Source organism: Papilio polytes, unplaced genomic scaffold (assembly GCF_000836215.1).
Source record: "Papilio polytes unplaced genomic scaffold, Ppol_1.0 DF824047.1, whole genome shotgun sequence".
NCBI lineage: Eukaryota > Metazoa > Arthropoda > Insecta > Lepidoptera > Papilionidae > Papilio > Papilio polytes.
Window position 1 is genome coordinate 1,690,811 of NW_013525157.1, and position 13,869 is coordinate 1,704,679.

Here is a 13,869-nt window from a genome sequence, read left to right on the forward strand (position 1 = left end):
ATCTACTATATTAGAACATGTTTTTATTTATGCAAAATATAAGCGATTGTATTTATTTGCATAAGAGAGGAACCTCAGCCTTGGCGTCATCAACATTAATAATGCAAGTTAATCCGTACCTCTCCGCACTTCTTGCTCGAGCCAACTTAGAGGTATATTAAAAATTCTGCCCAAAGTCTTGTAATTCACTGATAATTTAGTAAAGCTAACCCAAATAACCATACAACGGTAACCGCGGAATAAATATTCCCTTATACGAAGACAATTCTTTGCATAATGCTCATATTTTTTAACGTTTAATGTACTTTTACCTGTATTACAAGAAGTTGTTTGATGTGAGTATTGGTATTAACTTAACGTACTTACAAATTTTTTTATGTTGTGTAAACATAGCGTAATGCATATTATATTAAAAGCATACATTTAAATTCATTTAATATTAACCCGCAGGTTAGATCAAATTCTCGGCAAGCAAGGCTCGAAAGCTAAAGACGTGTATGCATCCAAAATCAGCCTAGCTTCCAGAGTTGTAAAAATTGAAAGACAGGTAATATCTGCCGTTTTAACAGTTTTATTATCGGTATCCATTACAAAAAATACTGTGTACAATTTAAACATGTCAAACTATTTGCAGGTAGATGACATAGAAAGTAAGTTAGATCATTTATTAGAAATGTACGAAGAGGATAGACGTACGACAAGGCGGCTGGGCGCTGCTAACGGCGAGAGCGGCGGTTCTGGCGAGGGAGCCGGGCGCGCGCGGCCCGCTATTGCCGACAAGCAGTGCTCGGAACCCAACTCCCCCGTGTCGCGCGCTTTCGAGCCCGCCCCAGGGCCTACCGCTCTCGCCGCCCCACACCTCAAGCGGCCCATGAATAGAGGGTATTCTGATCTAGGGACGAGATTTATGCGCAAAAAAGTCATCGTCAAGTAAGTTAATCTTATTAAACCAACCAGTTTGCTTATAATTTTAATAACTATCTTATCGATCTCCAAATCCACTGAGCTAAATTAATAAAGAACTATGGAATAACGCAGTTAAGACTTCTATCTACATCTTCGATTAGCCATTTGTTGTTTTGTTTAACATGTTTAAATTACATATATGATTTCAGAACATCGTCATCGAATAGAAATGGTGAATCGCCGCGAGACGATGAAGTAGTTATAGTAGTGCCGACTGACCGCGAGGACACGCCGCCCCGCCTCGCCACTGACAGCTCCGGTAAATACCTTTCTTATATACCTAGCTGTAGTCTACAGTAAGATAGAATTTTATATAAAAGCTAATTTTAAGTAAAAAGGAAAATTATGTTATAATGTTACATTAATTCTCCTGTTTTAAAATTTCGAATTTAATTATTATTTCATTAACTGTCTCAATGCTGTCTACTGGTGAAATAACTGTAAATATGTAAATAACAGTATTGTATTATTAATAAATGATTCTCCAATAACTTTACAATTACTAGTTCTGTTAGAGTGAATTGGCCTATTACGAAAACATAATTTAAGAGGAGCTAAACATTGAATTGAAGTAGATGAAAGATATTATTAGAACTTTTTTCATACGATCTCCAACGAATATTCTCCACTGCTGCAGCAAAGTATATTTCCACTGTGCCGCGACATCGGGACAACCCGTAGTCAACCACGATTAGGCAATTTGCAGACAGTGCGAAGGGGCTCCTAGTTTCCTTTCTATACTTTAAACAATAAATTAACTACTTAGCCTTGATAATTCTGCTATTATCACTGTCTCAGTATGAATATTATGCTAAATAACGTAGACGCTACATCATTTTTAAAATGTTTGTAAATAAAATAGTGACCAAAATAAAAACATCATGATTAAGCTTTCCAAAGCCTATCAGCTATCAGTAGACAGTTTACGCAGGACCACATCGTATTTCTAAAAATCATTTTATTCAGTTCAACAAATCATGCATATTGTTACTAATTAATTTATTAATCGGAATGTTGTAAGTGAAGCTATCTCGCGCTTTGTAAATACAAATTGGTGAATTACGAAACATCAATCAATGGTCACTGACGCGCTCGACGCAGCCGAGATAAGTTTGGCGTCTGTCCGTGAGTAGCCGCCGCTGGCGTCGCTGCCGTCACTGCCGCACGAACGCTTTCAGTACATCACATGTAGGCGTAGTGTATTTCTAGCTTAACCCGCTTATTGTATTAATATACATTGTATCTCATGTTGTTAGTTTAATATGACTTGCTGTTTATTGCTCAATTATAAGATTTACATTCACTGTATCAGTTATGACATAGACATGCACAGTGAGCCGGCTATTATGTAGCGCCGTATAGATATTGTTCTAACACATAGTGGCTTGAAATATTAATTAACCAATTGAACATCGTTGCCATAGGTATAAATATGCGAATATTACAAAATTGCAGCATCTTATGAAGACTATTCGTCGTCGACCTCTCTCTGACCCCCGCGGCGGGAGAGCCCCCTCCCACCCGGCCGGCCCAGGCTGCGTGAGTCCTAACCTATCCCCTATCGATGTGTGGAATGTGTATAATAGTTTCTCTTTGTGCCCTCCCTTTTGCTCTTTTTGAATGTATTATTAAGGTGTTGTATTTAGTACTACCATGTCTCTCATTTTACCTTTCGACCTACATCTGCCAACGCTCATATATTTTAAGTTCCTAGCAACAAATGTTTCATGTAGTTATTTAAAAGTCCCCAAAGCAATGTTTTGCGTTATGTTGAGGTATTTCAATTGTGGAGTACATGCATTTTTTATAACACTAACATTTACAACAAACAACATACATAATCTATTTAGTGTCGCATGCATTTTTATCTTGCTCTGTAAACGTAGATGTATTTTTGTCTTACATTTATGTGTTATAAATAAAATTATACTAAAGCAACTTCAACATTTACATCTAAACCTAAATACATCTGTTATTTTTCTTTAATTGAAAAGTAAAATTTTAAGAGCATGAAATTACATCATAAAAATACTATTATATAAAAAATATCTCGACCTGATTATAAATAACACTATTCGGTTTTTAACACAAGGACACAAGAATTAGTAATACGTATTTCAATCGAATATATCATATATGTTTTCATAGGTATTATCAGTCAGAAGGTTACTGCTACCCACACAACATCCGTGTCTTCTATCTATACCACAAAGTAATTTTTGACCACTATTAGACCAAAATAAAATATGATATATTTTAGACTACATTATAAACTAAATCGAAGTTTGTCGCAAAAACGTCTTATCGCTAAAAGTGTTTCTAAAATGTTTTCATTTAAACAAAAAAGTTGTAAATCGAATTCGAAACTACAGGAAATATTGAAGAAGTTTTTTATGTTTATATTAATGCAACAATTAAAAAACAAAAAATAGTTTAGCCCCAATAAAACTGAAGCTGAAAGGACGGGTGCTGAAGGATACAGGTATTATCTGGTCTCACAATATCTGACAGCACTTTTCAGTTGTACGATCTCCCGACGGGTTGAGTGACTCGTAGTTTAAACGGTGTTCAATAACTCGAATATATGGAATAGTGCCAGCTCACACATCGAATGCACGATGCGGAGCCGATGATAAAGAAATATATTTCTTTTGACTGCGATCTATATTTCACACTCAGGAAATCGACAAACATTAACCATTATTAATGTTTTAAATAATGTCCTATCGATAGTATTAGTTTTATCTTACCTTGCAATTACAATAATTGTACTTCTGACAAAATTAGGTGAACACCTATTTCACGAAGTTACAACAATATTAAGCCTGTGCCAATTATTCCTTCTATGTTCTGTTTAAGACGGTATAGAATAAATCAAAGCAAATATCACGTAATTGTTTAGAGTAAAAACAGTATTTAATTAAAATTTACATCCCATTATTTTGTACGCACTTCCTCAGATTAAAAATTATTTTGTGTTGTTTAGAACGCTAGAACTTTTTCGTTACTACCTTAGCAATGTGCCATTAAATTTGTATATACTCGTAGAATTACCTCATTTATGTTAGTAACATTCATCTTCGTTCGATTATACTTGTCATCTATGGAGCATCATAACATAACTGCCATGTTAAAAATGTATATCAATTACATGTTCCCAGAAGTTTGCGCAAGCTGTTCAGTGGAGGTAGAGACGGAAGCGGAGGCAGGAGGCACGCGCTCAGGGAGTTCCGGGTCACCATCGTGGTGCGAGGGCGAGGGCGAGGCGGGGGACGAGCGGGGATATGGCTCGGGTGACTCCCTCGCGGAGGACGCCGCGCTGCTCGGCGCCGCCCAGGGCGCACACCCTCCCAGACTCCTGCGCACACAGAGACGAGACGTCGCCGTCGACCTGCACCTGCTCAGGCCCGACGTATGAGCTACACAACTCCTCGTGCTGCGCACCTCGCAAACACAGGGGCCTCTACTTTAATCGCACAATAACTCTAGCCGCTCACGAACATTACTTGTCATAGACGCTTCAGCATAGAATTTGTCGGAGCAGAAAAAACGCTTCAATGATTAAAATAAAGTATTATTTAAATATGTAAGTCTCGTGCAGTGATTATTAATAGACAATTTGTACAACGATTTAAATAGTGTGATTAAATTAAGATTATAATTCCACTCATTTTAGATGTATATAAAAGACCAAAGACTCAAAAGTAGACATGGTACCTTTTATATGCAAGTACATAATTTAACTGACTACGCCTATCTCGTTATGAAATTTTGCTTACATGATATAAATTATGTACGAAATCTATAAATAGTGGCTTTTGAGTTAATCTTCATTAATGCAAGTAGATGTTCCTTTAAAATTGTACATAAATATTAGATTAATTTTAGTCAATATATTAGAATATCCCAATCTGAAAGCCACAAATAACAGCTGCGGCGGAACAAACCACATCTGCCTTGATATAATAGTTAGAGTAATATAAAAGTTCTTAAACTTTCCTTCGCACGTCCCAATAAGTAGATTTTTATTATTAAAAAAGTAGATAATCGTAAAACTTTTATCATGTTAATTCAACAAATTCGATATTGATATCTTCTCCTCGACAGATTTTTCATTTGTTGATGATCCTCGTTTGTAATAAAGCACATCTTACATGCTTTTGTAAAATAGATGGCTAACATGTTTTTTTCTCAATACTAGAATTTCATATTTACAAGTGAACTGTGATAAACTTTTGAGTTTAATACTAGTACCCACACTAAGCGCATTTTACCGATAAAATAAAAAATATATAGATTACTATCAAATATTACTTTCAAGATTTCTATAAACACAACTCAAATAAATCTGCATCATTTATTATATTGCCGTTTTAACTTCAATATGTAAACAAATTATTTCTGACATGTAGACTATGAGAACAGGATTATCTATGTATATTCTTCGAATAGGACTAGAATGGTGGAGTCAAGTAAAGCGAAACCAATTTGTTTTTAAAGATTTTCGTGAAATTCCTAGAATCGACACACATTATTTAGTTTAATATAATTCAAGTTAACATTTTCTATTTTTTAAGACTATAAAATGTGTTGTAAACTGTATCGAATAATTTCATCTGAGAAAAAAATTCAGAACAAAATGGGACTTCTCTTTTATGTATTTTGTATACGACTTTAGTTGCTTATTGTGATGCAGATTTATGGTTGGCTAGTTCGTTTGACTTTTGAACCTATTCTTGAACCAATTTTTAAAGAAAAGTTTTGGATGCGTTTCTTGATAAAAGCAGGGTAAACATTTGCCTGACATTCAAAATATAATAATTATAAGACTTTAATGTTTATATAAATATTTATAGAATGTCACACTCCAACAACCAGATTTACACTGGTCAATGAACTAATAATTTAAATTGTACGGCTTTTGCCTAATCCAGCAAATAGCAAATAATAGTTACAATGGGACCTAGTTTTGCCTCACAAAATATTAATTATTAATTAACTGCGTTACTATAAGGCATTCTATCATTATATGTATAAATTCGTCTCGTATTTACATAGATCACGATATACCAAAAGGTAATAATAACATCGATATATTAGTAATTCAAGATTTTTATTAGATGCCCCAAGATCTACTTCTACATTAAGTCATGCGCCTCCTTTTTCTAAGAATACTAAATTTAAGATAAATCAAAGTAGGACAATAATAATAATAAAGATAACGATCATTAAACTAAGGCAGAAAATTATTATAATTCAAAATTGAATGAATATAAGATTATATTAAAAATATGCTGTTATCATTTCGAAGTGCATGAATTTGTAAAACATTATTTGCACTATTAAGGAGGCGCTTTTGACTTACTATGTTAAAAGATAAATATAAACTGTAAAAAGTGTTGCCAGAATAACTGTAGACATGAAACTTTTTTATTATACGTAATATTTATTGGTATTTGTTTGATTCAAATATTATGATCTTAAGTACGACGTTAGATTATAAACAGAAAATATATCTGAGCGAGACTACCATATACATACTCGTACTGTTCAGTAATCAAATAATAACTGGCAACGCTTTATAATTTTCATGAGTTCCTCGTGATTATATTTTTATTAAAAAATAAAACAAAAAAAAGGCGCAAAGACGCAAATGATTCTGGCCACGGATGTTCCGTAAATTTTATTTTATGTATTGTAGTAACAGAGTTCCTTAAGGTAATGAAAAAGTTGTTTTAACATACGTACTTTGATAATTTATTATCACTGTCAGCACCATTTTATGTAATAAGTAAAATTAACTTTTTTTAATGTAAAATAAGGATAATCAATTTGTCTATATAGAAGTTGAATAATAGTTTTCCACTTCGAAGATGCTTATTAAGTAGATTTAAAATTCCGCATTCAAATGACCAAAATTATGCTTATTTATTTGTATTTCATGTAACATAATATTAGGAAGATACTTAAATAAATACGTATTTATCAACCGTTTTGTTAAAAAATTTTGTTCAAGATGGCAGCTACTAACTGGTTTTGATTACTAAGAATGTTGTTATCCAAAGTTAGGGTTTGAGTACAATTTTGCTTTAAGCATAAAAATAAAACCAGAATAGGTGAAATGTAAGACTAAACAACAAGATCTTGCCCTGTTATTATCAAATGAAGAAACCGTCTGTATGCAAAAGCGTTGAAATCCATCAAAGGATTCTCGAGGATTTCGGATTTTAATACATATACTTATTAATAGTGTATTTTTGAACTACGGGTTATTTCAGCTACTGCTAGCATTATAAAATTTTGCGACAGCCCCACAGAAAGATCCGCACGATCTGAGTGATTATTATGAAAAAAAATCGACTTTCTTTTGAAAAAAAAATCATCTAAATTTCAACGCTTTGGTATTTTGTATTATTATGAAAAAACCGTAATTATTTCAATAAATTATATGAAATTGTTGTTTAATAAATATCCTAAATTAATTTTTATATTTGTTAAATGCATTTAATTATTTTATATATCAAATTGTTACGATATCGGTAATTGAATAAACTAAATAATAGTCATGTTTGTTTTTCTAAACATAACACCTTTATTGGAAAGCTGTTGGAGATCACTACAAAATTATAAATTCAACAAATTGTGACATTTTTGGCAGATTTGCAAGAGTGTATATTGAAGGTGGATGTATGTCTTATTTGTTATGTTATATTGTGGCAAACGAGCAACCGGCTACCAAAGAAAGAGGACATTCCCTTTCCTATTGGTCCCTTACTCCATCTATCTCACGTTTAAGGAAACGAAATGGTAGGAAGGGAAATGTGACAAGAATTATGCTTCTGTCACGCACACTCATTGGAAAAAGCGCATGATTGCTTCCATTTCACGCCTGCTCTGTCTGTCGTGGTATTTCACCGAGCGAACATCCCCAGGACGTGGTTTTTAAAGTACCTCTTCGACTAGCCTGGGCCTGAATTGACAAGTTGTTGGATGCCGAATGCGTAGGGCCGATTTTTGTGGAATGTATTGGGGATGACCAATCCAACAGTGGGCAGATAAAGATAACAAGGCAAGGTAACAAGTCTGTTCAATATGTAAAGTGAACGACTTTATTATTCTATTTAGAATAGCAGACTTGACATTTGAATCTTAATTAAACATCTTCAAAAAGAAGCGATAAACGATTCAAACGGTAAAAAATAAATAATACGCAGAATTTAATTTATTTACTAGAAATTTAATTTCATTACATTTCATAGTTACATACTATTAGATTTATTTAAACTATAATTATAGATTTATTTATACTTATATATTATTACAAATATATATTTATATTAATACACGATTGCAGCGTGGCATGCGGGGCAAAATGTTGTTGACTGTGGGCCATATTAAAACATATTTCTGTCACTGTCACTGTCAAAATCAAATTTAAACAAAGCGAGAAAGTTGTGTTTGTGTAATGTATGTAATGCGTGAATTAATAGTTTTTTTGTTATATTTGAAATCTATTACTATTATAAATTCTTAAGAACTACCACATTTATAATTTGCAATAACTTGTAATCACCTGATAACTGACAATGCCCAGTCAATACGAGGAAGAACGTGTTTGGGAGGGATCAAACCACAATCAATACGAAGTTTGTATTTTATTTAGAATTCTGCTAATTTACCTATGTTATTTCATATTCAATTCAATAAAGTTTCGTTTCTTTTAGGAAGAAGGTGGAGAAGATGTTATTGACAATCCAGAAGAAGTGCTACAAGAATGTTTGGAAAAGTTCAAAACACCGGACTATATCATGGAACCGGGCATATTTGGTCAGCTGAAGCGATATTTTCAAGCTGGCGGGAATCCGGAACAAGTTATTGAACAATTATCAATAAACTATAATGGTGTAGCACAGATGGCAAATTTGTTAGCTGAATGGCTTATTCTCGGTGGTAAGCCTTGTAATTATTTTATTTAATAAAAAACGTCATTCATAAAATACTTAATAGCAATTCATTACTTTTGTTTATTAAAACTTATCTTCCCTATTAATTGTTAATCAATCTACATTGTTTATTATAAAATTCTACGCACAATTTGTTTAAAAATCTATTAGTTTGATGTTAGATTTTCTCTTGTAGGTGTCAAAGTGACTGAAGTGCAGGCCATGGTGGAAAATCACCTTAAGGATATGATTTTAAAGACATTTGATCCCAAAAAAGCTGATACCATTTTCACAGAAGAAGGTGAAGTAAGTATTCTTTAGTATGGCCTTAAATTCCATGAAAATACACTTATGGATAATAAATTAAGCTTTATATGTTTTAATAACAATGTCTTCAATTATTGTTTAAGAATAGGCTTTAGAAGAGATAATTGAAAAGGCATAATAACAAAGAAGGGGTTGTGAAATATGAATAATACAGTAATTTATGTGATAAAATAAAAGAGTGGCTGGGTTGTTAATCAAGCATGGATTTGCAATTCTGCTCCTAATTAGAGATGATTCAAAAATATGTGTTGCCCAAATGTATTTGTATACCATTGTTTTCAGACACCAGCTTGGTTAACAGAAATGATTGAACATCCCACATGGAGGTCTTTGATATACAGACTGGCTGAAGAATACCCAGATTGTCTCATGTTGAATTTTACAATTAAGGTAAAAAAATAATAGGATTTGATTTAAAATGTTGGATAACTCTTTTTTTAGTAATTTGCATTTCCTCTACAGCTTATATCAGATGCTGGTTTCCAAGGAGAAATCACCAGCATATCAACTGCAGCACAACAAATAGAAGTATTTTCAAGAGTTCTCAAATCAGCTATTGTTGGATTCCTACAGAGTTCTGACGACTGGCAGAATAGTGTGAATGAATGTGCTGTATGTTGGTTATTCTATTCTTTTTAATACTAGCTGTTGCCCGCGACTTCGCCCCCGTGAAATTATGAAATATAGCCTATGTTATTCACAGGTATTCTTTCTAACGGTGAAAGAATTTTTAAAATTGGCCCAGTAGTTTTTGAGTTATTTCAATACATACAAAAATACAAATCTTTCCTCTTTATAATATTAGTATAGATAAATAAAATATGTTATCAATCTGTCCATACACTATCAAAAGTGATATTTTTACTGTCCAGAAAATGGTTTGCCACGGTGCTCAAACATATGTATACAGTCAAGTTATTGTTCACATTCTATCACAAGAGCCAAGAGGTGGGGCAATCATGAAAAGACTTGGACAAGAAATTACTCGTTGCGCACAACAAAGGTAATTATAAATTATTATAAAGGTCTTGTACAAATGTAATTTTTATTCACTGAAACAAGTGTATTGTATTCTAATGACTACTAAGGGACAAGAGCTTAAAGTTTTGTACTATTTGAAATGTTTCTTACACATGTTTATAGCTTTTTGTTGTTGGTGTATTTCAAGAAATAATTTTAAGTATTTCTTTTCATTTGGTTTATTTCAAGACGGTCCTGAGTAATGTTGATAGCAGACAGGATGTCTGTAAAAATTAGTCCAAAACATTAAAGTTTATACAACTGTGCGTCAATTTAACATCAGTGAGATAAGATGATGACTGTTTGTCTTGTCAGCGGTCATGATGTAACCCCAATTACGCTGGCGCTAACGGCAGGCGAGTCGTGGCGCGGCGCACGCACTGCGCTGGCGGCCATGTTGTCGCGCGATGCACTCAATCCGGCAGACATATCGGTGCTGTTCCGCGCATACACGCAACCTGAACCTCCACCGGTTCATTTGTTAAGAATACCACAGTTTCTAGGTACTACAATTTCTTCATCACTTTTTTCTTCCTAGACTACCTAGACTTAACTGGCATTGAAACATGTTGCTTTTTTAGAAAACCATCTTCAGATTTAGAATCAGGTGTTTATTAATGTACTGTAAACTGTTTTGTTAACTTTGTAGAACTGCTTGTGGACTCCTTGTTTAAATCGGGTTCAAAATTGAATCCTGAGCACAAATCAAAGTACATGTATTTGCTGGCATATGCTACCAGTGTGTGTGAAGGAGTGACCCCGGGCAGACCTATCAAAGAGGAGTTGAAAGCCACGGTACAAGCTATAGAAAAAATCCACACAGTGTGTAGCAGCTCTGCTAGCTCAAGTGAACTCATTGCAGAACTTCCCACACTGTATCATTGTATCAGGTAACATTGTCTTCTTTTTGTAAATTGTTATATTGTATTTTTTATTTTACTATATTCTGATTTACTCAAAACTAAAAATTTGATCATAGTAAGAATAAGTAATTCTTCTGGTTACTTACTTACTACTACTACTTACTCAACCAATTTAAGCTTTAGCTGTTTAAACAATTCAGTTTTTTCACTTTTGCATGTGGATAGTTACAGAAAAATTAATAATGTACTATTACTCTATTCTTTGATGCTGAAATCATATATGTATAGTCCATTTTGTTTTGTAACAGATTCCCAGTTGTAGGGATGGGTGTTCTAGTGTGGGTAGAATGTGTTGTAACGGAGCCTTCATACTTCAAGTTGTGCACAGAGCACTGTCCCGTGCACTTGGCGTTGCTAGACGAAGTGGCTTCTTGCCATCAGTTACTGCATCACAGGCTATTAAGATTGCTCATACAACTTTTTGAATCCCCGCAAGATGAATTGGAAATTCTAGTACAGGTATTTTCACATGTTTAAGCTACTTTCAAGCATTCTGGAGCTGAAAAATGTTACCCATATTAGAATTAATAATAATTAGGAATAATAATTCTAAAAATTTTATCTGAATAAATTTCATTTACTTTACACAAAATTATTTTCCATAGTCATTAAGTCTGAAATGGCCAATTATTCATTAATTTTATTAAATGTCTATTAATTAATGCAGTTTCGAAATAAGAATACATATATTCTTTGCAGTTGGAATTGAAGAAAATGCTCCTCGATAGAATGGTGAACTTGTTGAGCCGCGGCTGCGTGGTGCCCGTGTTGCGATACATAAAACAGTGTTGGCAGCGCGGCGACACTGATATATCACTTATTAGATATTTCATCACAGAGGTAAATATCTCAGTTCAGGAAAATTTTATCTTGAAAATGCATAAATATATTATTTCCGTATTATACTTAGGTACTGGATGCAATTGCGCCGCCTTATACACAGGAATTTGTTCAATTGGTTCTTCCAATGGTCGAAAATGAGGAAATAACTGGGACAATGCGAGCAGAGGGGGAAAATGATCCAGTGTCAGAGTTTATAGGTATTTTTCCTTATCTTTAACCCTAATTTAAAAAGGTTTATTAAATATAAAAAAAATAATCAAGGACTATCTCGGTAAAAATAAATAAAAATTTGTTTGAATTAAAAGAATAAGTTTAGGTAATCTAATTCCAATTTTTTATTTTCAGTACACTGTAAGGCGCATTATGTAGTAACATAAGGGAATTGTTGACGAAAATAAAAGTATTTCAACAATTTAAGTATTTTATTTCATGCTACAACCCCCTATTAGCTTTTCTTTCATAATATCTTTTGAGAGCTTGTTCAAACACTTCTCCAACAGTACGCTTTTTCCATATATCTATTTTCTTAACAACTGGTGGCTCAGGTTTACTCTCAACTTTTTCGATCTTTTCATCCATTACGACAGGTTTAACTTCCTTTTCTGTAGAGATGTCATCTTTACTGGTATCTTTTTGTTTTGCAGATTTTTCTTCATCATTTTTGCTCCTACCATCTTCATCACTTGAATCATCTATAGAAAAGTCTGAATCTGCATCTATATTTGCATCAAATTGCTTAGATTTCTTTGACATTCTAATTTCTTCTAAATTACATCTATTAATTTCTTCATCAGAATCATCAATTTCTCCTTCCGACATGTTTTTGTGATCTGATGATTTTCTTTTCCTGTAATTCCTCTTTTTACTTATTTGTGTTTTATCATCTTTCACCTTGATTTCGGATTTTTCATCATCAACCTTTCCATCGCTACTTTGTACCATTATATCATTATTCTCCGGTTTATCAGATCCTAACTTTTGTTCATATAAATGTCGATAGAAACCACCTGAAAAGAAACACATTTGTTATATACAAATTAGTTCCTGTAATAATTTACGAAAAATAGTGGATCAATAGTAAAACTCTTTTTAAGCTCAATAAATGATTAATTACCTAGATCTTTTTGTTTTGTTACATCTCCAATACTTTCCAAATATTCTTCATATTTCTCTTTTTCCTCTTCCTTTCTCAATTCTTCCAATTTCTGTTTATAAGCTGAAGTAACAAATACTTCCTTATCTGCAAACTCATCTCCCTCTTTTTCTCTTTCTTTTTGTATCTGAAACGCAAATATTATTCTTTATAGTTGTAAGGAAGCTTAAGTGAGCAGTTTACTTCTTTTACTGAATAAAAAAAAGATTTAATACTTTGTGTGTTAGTTATTACAAATTACCTGTCTCTCTAATCGCCATTCATTTTCAATCTTTCTCTTATTTGCTGCTTTCATCAAATTTTCTATATATTTTGGTTTCTTTTGTTCTTTACTCTTTTCTTTTTTCTCCTCCTTTTTACTGATCATAGAGTCGTATATCTCATCATACTGGTACACGGTAGGGTCCTCAGTTATAGCCTTTTCTTGTGATATTTTACTCTGAAATATTACAAATAATTTATTAAATTCACTACAAAAATATCCTCTTGTATAAGGTACATAGTATGGCTAGTTAATTAGTAGAAATATTTATATGTAATGAATAAACTGAAAAACTACTGTTGTTTTGATTACCTGTCTATTAATGTTATCACTTGGTCTTAGAAGAACTAGTTTTTTCTTAGGTTCATCATCAGAATCTGTGTCATTGCCAAAAACGTTACGAGTAGCCTGAAAGGTGGGTTGTTTGATCTT

The 13,869-nt window shown here is 33.0% G+C and overlaps 3 protein-coding genes across 7 annotated transcripts in view; 2 read left to right on the forward strand and 1 right to left on the reverse strand.

Annotated features, from left to right (window-relative positions):
* LOC106100660 (potassium voltage-gated channel subfamily KQT member 4) overlaps window positions 1-6,102 on the forward strand; it is a 42,709-nt gene extending 36,607 nt beyond the window's left edge. For all 5 annotated transcript variants that reach the window (XM_013279612.1, XM_013279613.1, XM_013279614.1 and 2 more), the window contains 4 exons: window positions 451-547; window positions 635-930; window positions 1,116-1,225; window positions 4,128-6,102. In XM_013279612.1, coding sequence (XP_013135066.1) covers window positions 451-547; window positions 635-930; window positions 1,116-1,225; window positions 4,128-4,384 — 760 coding nt within the window. In that variant the 3' untranslated portion in view covers window positions 4,385-6,102. The remainder of the gene's footprint in view (window positions 1-450; window positions 548-634; window positions 931-1,115; window positions 1,226-4,127) is intronic.
* Window positions 6,103-8,393: 2,291 nt separating this feature from the next.
* LOC106100661 (negative elongation factor D) lies at window positions 8,394-12,435 on the forward strand. The gene is made up of 12 exons (XM_013279617.1): window positions 8,394-8,612; window positions 8,691-8,916; window positions 9,106-9,215; window positions 9,519-9,626; window positions 9,699-9,848; window positions 10,109-10,239; window positions 10,572-10,759; window positions 10,906-11,146; window positions 11,428-11,638; window positions 11,879-12,019; window positions 12,090-12,219; window positions 12,368-12,435. The coding sequence occupies exons 1-12, from the start codon at window positions 8,553-8,555 to the stop codon at window positions 12,397-12,399; spliced, it is 1,728 nt and encodes a 575-aa protein (XP_013135071.1). The 5' UTR covers window positions 8,394-8,552; the 3' UTR covers window positions 12,400-12,435.
* The window catches only part of LOC106100330 (probable leucine--tRNA ligase, mitochondrial), a 5,575-nt gene continuing 4,135 nt past the window's right edge, over window positions 12,430-13,869 (reverse strand). The window contains exons 7-10 of the mRNA XM_013279154.1: window positions 13,750-13,866; window positions 13,417-13,614; window positions 13,137-13,302; window positions 12,430-13,029 (exon numbers count right to left, since the gene is read on the reverse strand). Coding sequence (XP_013134608.1) covers window positions 12,455-13,029; window positions 13,137-13,302; window positions 13,417-13,614; window positions 13,750-13,866 — 1,056 coding nt within the window. The 3' untranslated portion in view covers window positions 12,430-12,454. The remainder of the gene's footprint in view (window positions 13,030-13,136; window positions 13,303-13,416; window positions 13,615-13,749; window positions 13,867-13,869) is intronic.